The following is a 12,603-nucleotide window of genomic DNA, read 5'->3' on the forward strand; positions in this document are numbered from 1 at the left end:
GCACCACCTAGCGGCCCTCTAGCTTCTATGTATTCGTCTAGTTCTTTCCACAAGGTCAAACAGAGCAAGTCTGATCCTCCTGCCTCATGACAATACTTTAGATATTTGAAGACAGTGATTGTGCTGTCCCTGAGTCTTCTCCATTCTAAATTGATAGGATAAGGGAATAATAGCGGTCTAAGTGTTTGTGTAATATAGTAAATGAAGCGCTGGACTTGGAGTCAGGCAGGCATAGGTTCAGATCTTACATCTGACGCATGAGCGTGTGACAGCTCAGTGACTATGGACGAGTGACTGAACATCTATCTCTGAGCCTCAGTTTCCTCGTCTGTAAATTAGGGATAATAATAATGCCGCGAGGACCCCCCTCACCAGCTTGTTTGTGTTGAGGCTTAAGTGAAATTATGGATAGCAAACCCTCCAAGCGCCTGAAAACATTATATAGATGTGAAAAACTGCAATTATTACTGGCACTTCTGTGAGAAGCAGCGTGGAGGGAAAGCCAGCCTCAAACCCAGGAAGCCCTGGCCTCTGACACACGCTGTCCATGGGACTCTGGACAAGCCGCTTTATCGTTCAGTGTCAAATGGCTCTTCTAGCATTGTAGCATCCAGAGAAGGAGCCAGCCTCATGGTGAATGGGAGTCTCCCCAGCCAGGAGTTCACTGAACTCTCTGGGGTAAGACACAAATTCCAGGTATTGCTGGGCCTGTGTCTCTGTGGGTGCATTAACTTCAGTCGGAATACCAGCTGAGCATCTGATGAAAGCACATGAACCCCTTTTAATCATGAGCCCTTTTTTTGTCCCAGACATGTGGAGGGAGCCTCCAGGTTGATGGTTTTCATCTGCTTCCTCTTATCACCATGTTCTCTTCAGGTGGAAATGGGGAGAAGGAAAGAGCCCCCAAAGAAAACAAGATTACCACTGGGGCCCATGGGCCATTTTTACCCCCACCGTGCACTTGCCTCTCACAAGGCAGGACAAAATTCGTTTCATCAAAATAAACTAGAACTATACAGTGTGGAAAATCCATGGGATATTTATGGGGGTGGGGGAGAAATCTAATAAAAATGTTTGATTTACATTATTTCTTTGAAAAGAAATGTTTTTCCATCTTGATTTCTTTTCTGAGAAGGGCCATCTGGTATTGATTCTTTCTATTATTTCTCCATTTCTTTGGTGCAGCTTGGTTGAGTTTTTTTGTTTATAATGGGTTTTCATGTATGGCTCCCTCTTTCACCGTCCCCCCTCCCCCTTGAGTGAGGTCAGCAATGTTTATAAAACATCAGCTAACAAGCTTATGCTGTTTTCGCTTCTCTCTGTTCTGAACTTTACTACCCTGTGTTTTATAAGGCTTGAATGGTGCCAGCAGGACTTTGAGGGGTATGGGGGGAAGGAAAGGGAGGAATGGGGGACAAGAACAAATTTAGGCCCTCGGCAGTGAAAAATGAGACATCGCTCTTGGGCCACTGAATAGGGCCTAATAACTTATGTGACCAACGGAGCATGAAGCACATTGGGGAGAAGGTGGTGTTCCTTACTGCATGATTTATCGAAAAGGGCCACAGTGTTGCCAAAAGTGCCAGCTTCAAATGAGCCACTTTCAAGAGCAGAAATGTGGCCGTTTGGCACACACTGAGAGAGACAGAGAGAGAGAGAGACAGACAGACAGAGAGAGAGACAGAGAGACAGAGAGAGAGAAGGAGAGAAAAGGAGAGAGGGAGGGAGGGAGGAGAGGAGGTGAAAGAGAAGGAGAGACAGAGAGAGGAGAGAGAAGAAAAGAGAAGAAGAGAGAGAGAGGAGAGAGAAGGCAGGGGGGGAGAGAGAGAGAGAGAGAGAGAGAGAGAGAGAGAGAGAGAGAGAGAGAGAGAGAGAGAGAGAGAATATGAAACTAACCTCCAAACAGGTTCATCCCACTGAACCCCTGTCCTTTCCCTTTCCTTCCAAGGCTTTTGCCAAGCCATAGTTTCATAGAATTCAAGGCTAGAAAGATCATAGAATCATAGGTTTTGAGCTCTTTGGAGACAAGGATTGGTTCCCAGGGACTAGCAGAATGCCTGGAACATACTTAGTGCTTAATGAATGCTTACTGAATTGAATTAGAAAGCATCTTAGAGATCATCAGATTCAGCCCCTTATCTTATGGGTGATGGAACCAAGGTCCCACAAAGTATAGAGCCAGTTGATTTCAAACTCCATTTACTCAAAGTCCAGTGTTTTTCTGGTACCTCTTAATGCTTCTCAAGGGACTTTTGATTACCTAGTTTCAGCATCCCATTTTACAGATAAGGAAACTGAGGCCCAGGGATATTCAAGGGCCTTCTGAGAATCACACGAATTAATAGAAAGGCTAAAAGTCTGGCCAGACTTCTCTCACTCTAGATCCGATGTTCTTCCTGCTCTCACCACACCCAGAATCCTCATTTTATAGATTAGAATGCTGAAGCTCACGGGGTAGCTACTGGCCCAGGGTTTTTCAGACAGTCACTGGCAGAGCTCATAGGTGTCATGGGTCTCTTCACTCCCAGGGCAGTGTCTCTTTGCAATAACCCATCAAAGCAGAACATCCTGAATCTAAACTGTTGTTCTGAAAGCTTCCTGGGATCATTGGGGGACAGTCATGTTTCATCTTCACCTGGGGTTCTTGTCTCCCCTGCTGAACCCTGGGAGATTCTAGCCAAGCTTTTGCATGTGAGTCTTTTGAAGAAGCTCATTTCAGCATGAAAAAAGACCCTGAGGTTTATGATAAATAGGGTGTTTACATACACACACACACACACACACACACACACACACACACACACACACACACGCACACACACACACACACACGCACACACACGCGCGCGCGTACACATACACACACTCCTGTCCCCTTGCTCTTATGCTAACCCTTGGCACTGCAGCAGGAAGACCCCTGAGCTGCCTTCTCTCTAGGTTGAAGTCGCCTTTAAAACTTAACCTTCTCCCAGGTATCCCCACCCCACAGTCTACCCCATTGCCAAGTCGACCTTCAGAAGAGATGATTAATTGCCTCGAGGTAGCTTCTTGTCAGTAACTGGGTGATCTCTGTTCCCTGCTCAAACCATCTGCTGTGAACATAGGAGGCTGTTTGCCTGTTTCCCAGCCCTTTCCATGCTTATTAAGGCTGAGGAAGAGCAGGGGCCGGGGCTCTCAGGGCCTCATGCTCAAATTGGTATCCTCTTTCCCAGCTCACTAATAGTGGAGATTTATAGACTCATGCAGCCCAGCATCCCAGGATCCTCAAAGGTTGCTCCAACTGAGAACAAAGGGCCAACTCACAGAAACACAAATACCTTCACTTGCCTCAAGATAGTAATTGCTAAGTTCTTTGCTGTCAAGTTGAACGGCGCACTGGATCCAGGGAATTAACAGAATAACTTAATGGGCCCAACATTTTCCTTCCTGGGTTCTAGGATCTGAAACTGGTCACTAATCTTTTTTCTCCCAAAAATTGCCAGAGTGGCCAAGAGGTCATTCTTGGAGAATTATCATGTTGTCTCCAGGGATAGCCATTAAAAGGATTCTTTGTCTTCTGTGTTTGTTTTTTTTTTAATTCTCTCCTTTGTCTTTTTCCTTTTTCCTCCATTTAATTTTTCTTTGCTACTTTGCCTCTCCTCCATTCTAAAGGACTCACCTAGGAATCCCCAGCCTGAAAAAGCTGGTGCATTTCTGAGATAAGTACATGGGTTTGGAGTCAGAGGAACTAGGTGAATCTCAGCATTGTGATCTTGGACGAAATCACTTCACACACTGCTGGGCCTCATTTTTGCCACCTGTAAAATATTTTCTAACCTGTAAAAGGTTAGAAATCCTTTGATAAATTGTGCACACACATACAAACATATACACACAGATTCACTGAATTCTGAGGTCTGTATCTCACCATGGAGCGGGAGTGACCCCAGATTCTGTAATATGAGGGGTTTGGACCCCATTGCCTCTAAGATCCCTTAAATCTCTAAATCTATGACCCTATAATCCTATTCTTAAAATGGAACACAAGTTGTGAGCGGCTGTACAGAGCCAGGAAGACTTTGCATGTGCATTCTATATCCAATGTCCAAGAATCGAGCTCACTACATCGGAGAATTTCATCACCAGATCGGTGATTAATTTCTTCAGCCACAGCAACTCCCAAAGACCATCTATTAAGTCATAGTGAGGCCACAATCTGCTTTAGTAGCAGGCAGTAAAACCCCAGAGATGAAATCACGGATTCTTGAAATCTATACCAAAGACTTAGATTTGTTCTCCGAGTCCTCCCCCACATGCCTAAATGTCCTGCTGGCACCGTTCAGACCTGAAGAAATAGGAAGTATTAACTTTCCATTAGCAGGAAAAAAAAAGAAGAGAAAAATAGTGCTTGGTGAGATCTGGCAGGGAGGGGGGATGAGATGAGATATTCTGAGCCAGGTGGTGCAGTGGATAGAGCGCCGGACCTGGAGTCAGGATGACGTGAATTCAGATTCTGTCTCAGATGCTTACTAGTCTTGTGACTCTAGGCAAGTCACTTTAATTGTTCTCAGGCTCAGTTTCCTCACCTGCAAAATGGGGCTAATAACCATTGAGATGATTTAGATGAAGGGCTTTTCCAGCCATTAAAGTGCTTTATAAATGCCAGGCGTTATTATTAATTTTATCCACCCAGAGAATTAAACTGCTGATGTTCCCTTAAGTTTTATAATAGAATTTGGAAATAGTAAAGGGGAGTTCAGTAGAACAAAATATATACTAATATATAAAATATATATTACCTCTAGTACCATGCAGAGAGCAGTGGAACAAAATAAATATCGGTAAACTTCCTTATGTGGCATCTCCCTCACTGTTACTCTGTAAGAATGCGAGCTTCTCGAAGGCAGGGATGGCCTGGCTTTTCTCTTTGCATCCCCGGCACTTGACGTGTGATGAGTCCTTACTCAATGTCATTCATTCATTCAAGGACCACAGTTCCAGCTCCCATAAGACAGCCTCAGACGGACCTTTGAGTCGGTGACCTCTCTCCTTTTTCAATGCAGTGGACTGCCTGGATCCCACGTGCTCCGGACGAGGTGTCTGTGTCCGAGGCGAGTGCCACTGCTCCGTCGGCTGGGGAGGAACCAGCTGTGAGACGCCAAGGGCCACCTGTTTGGACCAGTGTTCGGGCCACGGGACCTTCCTTCCTGACACGGGACTCTGCAGCTGTGATCCCAACTGGACCGGACATGACTGTTCTATTGGTGAGTGTGAATCTGCCTTGTGGAGGGGGTTGGGGGTGGGCTGGGGTCTTTTGAGAGAAGGGTTGTAGCTTCCAAGTTTAGCACAGTGGTGTGACATTAGTGCATCCCCATTCTCAGTTATCCGCGGAGTGGGTTTTCCATGCCTCTCTTTATTCTCCCTCCTCCTGTCTCTCTGCCTTCTGACCTTTAGCCCCAAGCCCGCCTGCCATGCTGAGATGAACTCAAGAAGTGAAGAGAAGGCCTCAGAGTGTAGTAGTCCCTCAGAACAGGTGCAAGAGGCAGGCTCATAGGAAGAGTCATAGTGCCAGGGTGAGAGAACATGCATACGAATTCTCCTTCTGATAGAGGTCATTTATGGGCCTCAGTTATTTATCTATAAAATGAGGGGGTTGGACTACTGCATGGTTACTGAGGTACCTATGATCCTGTATAAAGGCCTGTATGGGTCAGCATAATCTGTACCCTCCACAAAGTCACAAAAACCCTACACAGAGAGCAGAATTATTTTGTGCTAGGGAGAGGGGGCAGTTGTCTAGACAAGGGCCATCATCACTTTCTCTCACTGATGCTCTCAGTTTCAGAAATAAGAACAGCAGAAGGGGCAGGGCTATGTTGGTGATCTCTTTATTGAGGTTCCTTCCCTCTGGAATGCCAGGGAAGGTCGGGTACTGCAGATTATCCAAATTTTAGGAAACTTGGACATGTTTGCTCAGAACTATGGACTCAGGAAAATTCCCATCTCCCACCTGATTCACCTTCTTTCTTATCCATCATATATTCTTTGGTATCTCTCTGGGGCCCAGGCCCATGGTAGACAGTGCAGCTAATGTATATACTGAAGAAGGCAGGTTCCTCTGGTAGAAATTACCCTGTCATTGTCTGTGGGCCAAGCTGGCTCTGGCGCAAGGTAGAGGTGAAACCTGGACTTCTCCAGTTGGTACCATATCTGATGGCAGGTCTCTGAGACTCTTCCTGTGTCTCCTCTGGATAAGCCACTTCCAGGGAGGAGCAATCCTTTGCAAAAGGTGAAATGTCAGTCACTTCATGTTTGTATTTGTTATCTGACAGGCTGTTATGTGATGTGGATAGATCCTTGGGATGTTGTCAGGGCTCCATTGTTTAAGTATTAGACATTGGTTAGCTAAATGACCTTCAGCAAGCACTTCTATCTAGGCCTCAGTGTCCTTATCTGTACAAGGAGGTTGGCTGGACCAGGCAATTTCTAAGATCCTTTGCAGTTTTAATAGTCTGTGTTATAACGTGCCTTCTTGCTCCAGTGTTTCATGATTCTGTGATTCTGTGGTCCAAGGTCTGGTAAGGGAAAAGGTTGAAAACATTCATTATGGATCCCTACTTGGCCTGGATAGAGAGTCTGTACCCAGGCTCAGACCTGCTTTTATCCTTCTTTGTCACGCATGTACGAGGACATGATTGCAAACACAGATGTGCAGGGCCACGTAAATAATTCCTTTTATATTGCTCTGTTTATAGCCTTATAATAAACAGCCCTCTTAAAGTGGCGTAGACTCGCTATTGTTCATTATGTAGCGATGAAGCTAATTTATGTCTGGCATATAGCTGTCTATTGCATTGTTAATCCTTGATGAAGTTACGTAGCTTCCGATGGATGCAGTTATGTTTTTTGTGTGAGATTACTAAGTATTCTTTGCTCGGCCTCATAAAAGGAGACAACACAGCCATTAGCAGGGGATTGCTTTTAGAGCCCCAAGCCCTGTTCTTCCTCAGAGCTGTGGATGCAGAACTCAGTGATGCTCATCAGATGGGTACATGTTGCCTTACATGAAAATAAGGTCTCGTTCCTAGAAATGGCACTTGCTGTGGCCAGGGAAGAGAAGACGTGTGCTTTGGGAGCACAGGTCTCAATTCACAGGACTATTTCCAGTATTGTCTTGTGTAAGCCCATGCCACTGTGTCCAGTCTTACCTGGCCATAATGAGCAGGAGGCTGGACCAAAGGATGTCGCGTGGTCCTGTCCTGCTCTAACCCTTGATTGGAATTATGTGAAAATTAGTGCAATTTCCACATGGCCTTATCTCATTTGGTTCTCACAAACCTAGTCTTCAGGGTAGCAGAAGGTAGATCTGAGTTTGACTCCTCTCTCGGCCACATATGTCCTATATGGCCCTGGGTAAAACATTTAACTTTTCTACACCTTAGTTTCTTCATCTGTAAGATGAATGGGTTGGACCCTATGATCTCTGAGGTCTGTCCAGGTCCTCAGTCTGTTATCCTGTGACCCAAAGTATCATCTTCTCTATTTAAATAGAAGAGAAACAGTCTTGAGAGGTGAGATTGCTTGCCAAAGGTGATGGTGATGCCCAACATTTCTTTTCCAACCTGCTGTTGTATTATGCCCTTTTGTGGACCTCTCTCTCTATCTCTCTGTTTCTCTTTCTGCCAGCCAATAGACCTAACAGTTATGCCCTAAACTTGGCATCTCTCATTCGCTTCAGGGGTTTTGCACAGGCCTTAAATGTACTCCACACCATAAATGTATTCCCTTTTCCCCTCTAGCCCTTAGAAATCCTAGCTTCCTTCAAAGCTCAGCCCATGTTCTTCTTCCTACAAGAAGACTTTCATGATTCTCTCAGCTGCCAGTGTCCCTATTCCTACCCACCCAAATAACTTTGCATTCACTTTGTATATATTTGCATTTACTCTTATGGGTGTCATTTTCCATCCACCCCCACCACCCAACAATATTGTTGTTCATCCTTCATTCTCAAGGAGAATCAATGACATCACTAGGGTAATGTCTTGACTAATTGTATACGTACACATACACACAGATACATATATGCGTATGTATATATATTTTATATACGTATGTGTATTTATGTATATATGCATATGTGTGTATATATATATATATGTGTGTGTGTGTGTGTGTGTACATATATGTATATATCCAGTCCTGCCCTCTGTCCTGAGCACCAGTCTCCCATCACCAACTTCCCTTTGGATATCTCAACCTGGATGTTCTGTAGGCATCTCTAAATCAACATGTCCAAAACAGAATGCAGCATCTTCCCCCTAAAACCTCCCCTTTTCCCAACTTTCTATTACAGTCTAGGGTACCGCCATACTCTCAGTTACCCAGGTCGGTAACGTCATTGTTATCCTTGGTTTCTCATTCACTCGCATCCACCCACATAACCAATCTATTGCCAACGTTTGTTGTTTCCTACCTTCACATCATCTCTCCACACCTCCCCTTCTCTGCACTCATACAGACAGGTTCAGGCCCTCATCACCTCCTGCCTGAGCTATTGCGACAGCCTACTGGTTTGTCTCTTTGCCTCAAGTCTCCCTCCGCTCCAATCCGTCCTCGATTCATTTGCCAGATTGATTTTCCTAAGGCGCAGCTCTGACACACCTCCCCCGTATTCAGCAAACTCCGGTGGGCAACCATTGCCTTCTGGATCAAATAGTTCTCTATTTGAATTGTAAAACCCTCCACAACCTGACTCCTTCCTACCCCTTCCGTCTTCTCATACTTTATTCTACTCCGTGTGCTCCTCAGTCCAGTGAAATTGGCCTCCTTCCTGTTGTTCAGCATGCCATCTCCCAACTCAGTGTCTTTTATTAGCGCCCCCCACCCCATGCCAGGAATGCTCTCCTTCCTCATTTATTTCTCCTGGCTTTCTAGGCACTTGGCTACCTTATCATAAGCATAGAGTCCAGAGGGAGAACGATGTCATTTTGATATGAAGACTACAAATATCCACTGGTAGAAAGAGCCCAGATCTGGAAGTCAGGTTCCTATTCCTTTGAAGCTCTTTGGTGGGTAACCTAGGAGAGACAGCTTGGTGGCCCAGTAGATAGAGCAGTGGGACTGGAGTCAGGAAGATATGAGTTCACATCTAGCCTCAGGCGCTGACTAGCTGTGTGACTGTAAGCAGGTCACTTAACCCTTTTTGCCTCAGGTTCTTCATCTGCACAATGAGCTGGAGAAGGAAACAGCAAATCACTCCAGTATCTTTGCCAAAAAAATAAAAACAAAACAAATGGGGTCACAGAGAGCTGGACATGACTGAAACACTCCACAGTTGGGTAGCTGTGGACCCAAGTGACCCATGTAAATTGCAGATAAGAATAAGAGTCCTACCACCAGGATTATAACCTCAATGCCTGGTTCATGGCATGCTCTTACTACTCTTTCTAAGTTTAACTGAAATGCACCTCAGACCACTTAGCTTCAATCACAGGACGCCAACAAATAAACACTTAGTGGTCCATCAACGGGGTGGCCTTGAAGCCGTGGCCTCGCCACTTGGCAGAACCGCTCCCAGACTGTCTTATCCCCTTAGAGGAGCAGGCTCTCTTTTCATTGAGCAAAGCAAAGTGCCCTTTGGCACAGAGGATGAGGCTTAATGAAACCATCCTGAATCAACACACCCTGCATTAAAAAACAAAACCCAGTAATGAAATGTGAGCTAACGTGTTACTGAGCTCCTCAGTTTGCTTGGTGGAGACAAAGAAGTCAGATTTTTACACCAGTGTTTCCTCCGTTTCTAGCTGCTTGGCTTCCAGCTCCTCTTCTGAAGCCCTTCTCACTGGAGAAGCCGTCTTGACTGGCCACAGGGCTAAGGCTGGCTTTCTTCAGGGGCATGTTTCATTAGGAGTTGAGCTCATTCATCTTACCTACTCTGAGATTCTAGGGGTCAGCACAAAGGAGGCCTCAGGAACGACCTGCCCAGGTGGCTGACCGCCCCCCCCCCCCAGTTCTACCCAGTACCAGCAGTGCCACCCAAAGAATCAGCGCTACTGTTTGGGAATGATGGGTAGAAGTTGGAAAAAAAGAAAATAGAGGCTTGATGTCAGGAAAACTTCCTAATTAGTGCTGTTGCGGTATGCGATAAATGGGCTGCTTCAGAAAGTAGAGCCTTCCCTTTTCACTAGAAGTCTTTTTCTTAAAAGCCAGTTACCTTATATTCATTTAATATTTATAGAGCTATCACTGTTTCTTCCCACCCACCCCCCTCAGAATTAAAGTTCACTGAAGGCAGTAACGATCTGACTTTTGTCTGTGTATCCCCAGCACACAGTAGGGTCTTAATAAACACTGTTTTATTGATTAAAAGAGAGGCTTCCCGTCAGGTCTGTTGTAGAGGAATGGGTTTGAGGACTCTTGTAGATCTGAAGTTCTGGGATGCCATTCCCTTTCCTTTATAATCCCCTCCCCCTTTGAATGTGTTTTTTCTCCTTCTCCATTTGGATGGGGCACCAAGGAGATGAATATTCAGCCAGAGTCATCTGGTGTCTGCTGTATGATTATCACTGGGGCTGTGAACCCTTGGATTAGATACCTTCATGATCCAAAGGGCTTGTGTACCCTTTGGGGGTGGGAGGTATTTTATGATCTTGTCTCATAGCTCCTACCTGGGAACCCTGGGAAAGTATATGTGCCCTGCTTCCCAGCGTACCGAGACCAGCTCTCCACTTACAAAAACACAGTTCAATTTATAGGGGAAAAAAGTTTTGTTTTAAAAAAAAACACAACAGAGACCTTTGAATGATTATTAGTCCCAAGATGTAGGTAAATCTCCGGAAGAACCAGCAGTCCCAAATATGAGGGCGCTTCTGGGAGAAGGGCGTTTTTTTCAGTCTCCCCACCCTTTCCTACCTTCTCAGTGTCCCCTCACGTTCCTCCCCATTCTCGCGGCCACCCAGCCTGCCACTTTCTCAGGCAAGGAGAGTAGGATGGACCATTGCTTTCCAATCTCTTGGTGCTAGATAAAAGCTAACATACACAGACAGCACTTCCTTCCCTTTCCTCCACGTGCTACCTTTTACTTCACACACCACAGCCTCCTTCCTCATCCTTTTCCTCTTATTCCCAGTTAACAGCTTCACATATCACCAGGTATATCTCGTTGAGGGGATGCCACCTTTGTTCCCCTTCATTATTCAAACAGGAAAGGGGGAACTATGGGGAAAGTATGTGTAGGGATAAATAGAAAGTCATAATATTTAACTTTAGCTTGACAGGCGTTTATTACTTGGTTTCCAGAGATCAAGTACATGTATACAAGACAGGGCAGGGGGAGGGGTGCAGGTGCATGCAGGGAAGTTCATGTACAAAAGGCATAATGCTTTAGTACCAAAAGCTGAGCTCATTGCAAGGAACATGAAATGTGCCGGCCAACAGTAATAGTTAATTTAAAAAAAAAAACAAAAGGCACAACTCCCCAAATTAAAAAGGTCAAGCTTGCCCCCAGAGAAGACCTAAAGTCTGGGCACATGGGAAATGTGGAGTTATTGCATCGAATTCATGTGAATCTTGCAAAGCGCATCAACCTTTGCATCACAAATGATGGAAATCATATTGAAAATGTTATTTGCTAATATTCCAATTAAATAAAATGTTGAAAATTTCATTCATTTCATTTCTTGAAAATATGCATTTTTGCCTATGTGTCCAGACTTTAGGAACACGCTATATAAAAAGACAGCTCCCCTCACCTCTTTGTGGAGCTTGAGAGTGGTCTATGGGTAGGAATCATTGCAAATAACTATAGATTTTTTTGATGCACTGATTGGTTTTGCTGATCTTTTTTTTCTTTCTTTTCACAAAATTCTTGTTTGCCTTAAGCAAAGGCTCTGGGGGAGGTGGGGATACAGGGTTAAATTTAGATGATGCAGGAGTGAAAGCTAGCAATAAGATTTATTTAAAAACAAAATAACTGCTACTTATATGCTACTTTAAGGTTTAAAGCCCTTTTTCCCACTAGCACCCTGTGAGGTGGACAGTACATCTAGGATTTTCCCCATTTTACTCCAGAATCCAAATGGAGGGGTCATCCTATTGCTGTGAGTACCTCCAGCAGTGACTTGGATGATGGCCCACCCATGCTTTCCCATCGTGGGCCCTCTGCTGTTCATAAGCTCCCATTGGTGGACAACAGGAGGTGTACCTGACATGCTAGGGGCTTGCCTTGATTTCTCTTGACAACTGCAAGACAAAGCACGGAGCCCGCTGGCTGTCCGTCAGTCATTGCTCATTCTGCCCATGTGAGCTGCCCATCTTTTTCAGCAATGCATCTCCTTGGTGGCATCCTTTGTACTATTTCTTCTTAATAATTATCCACACCAATGTGTTGCAGCCTGGTCAGGCCCTTCTGCATTGTCCTCTGGGTCACAATCACTTTCAGTTCTTTGGAGAATGTAGTGTTCCATGACTAGCAGCTGTGCAGGAAAACCAGAATAATATTAGTATAAAAAAATAAGCCTTTGTTTCAGGGAGAAACCTGGGTTCATTAGAAAGAATCTCATGGTTCCTGCCAAGTAATCCAGCCTGCTTTTTTCTTCCTGTTCTGTTCTGGGTCTGACTCGTTGT

General features: G+C 45.0%; 1 protein-coding gene across 1 annotated transcript in view; it reads left to right on the forward strand.

The window, feature by feature from the left end:
• TENM4 (teneurin transmembrane protein 4) overlaps positions 1–12,603 on the forward strand; it is a 514,686-nt gene that overhangs the window by 228,162 nt on the left and 273,921 nt on the right. Inside the window, 1 exon segment of the mRNA XM_036743921.1 lies at positions 5,043–5,243. Coding sequence (XP_036599816.1) covers positions 5,043–5,243 — 201 coding nt within the window.

This window comes from Trichosurus vulpecula, chromosome 2, assembly GCF_011100635.1.
Source record: "Trichosurus vulpecula isolate mTriVul1 chromosome 2, mTriVul1.pri, whole genome shotgun sequence".
NCBI lineage: Eukaryota > Metazoa > Chordata > Mammalia > Diprotodontia > Phalangeridae > Trichosurus > Trichosurus vulpecula.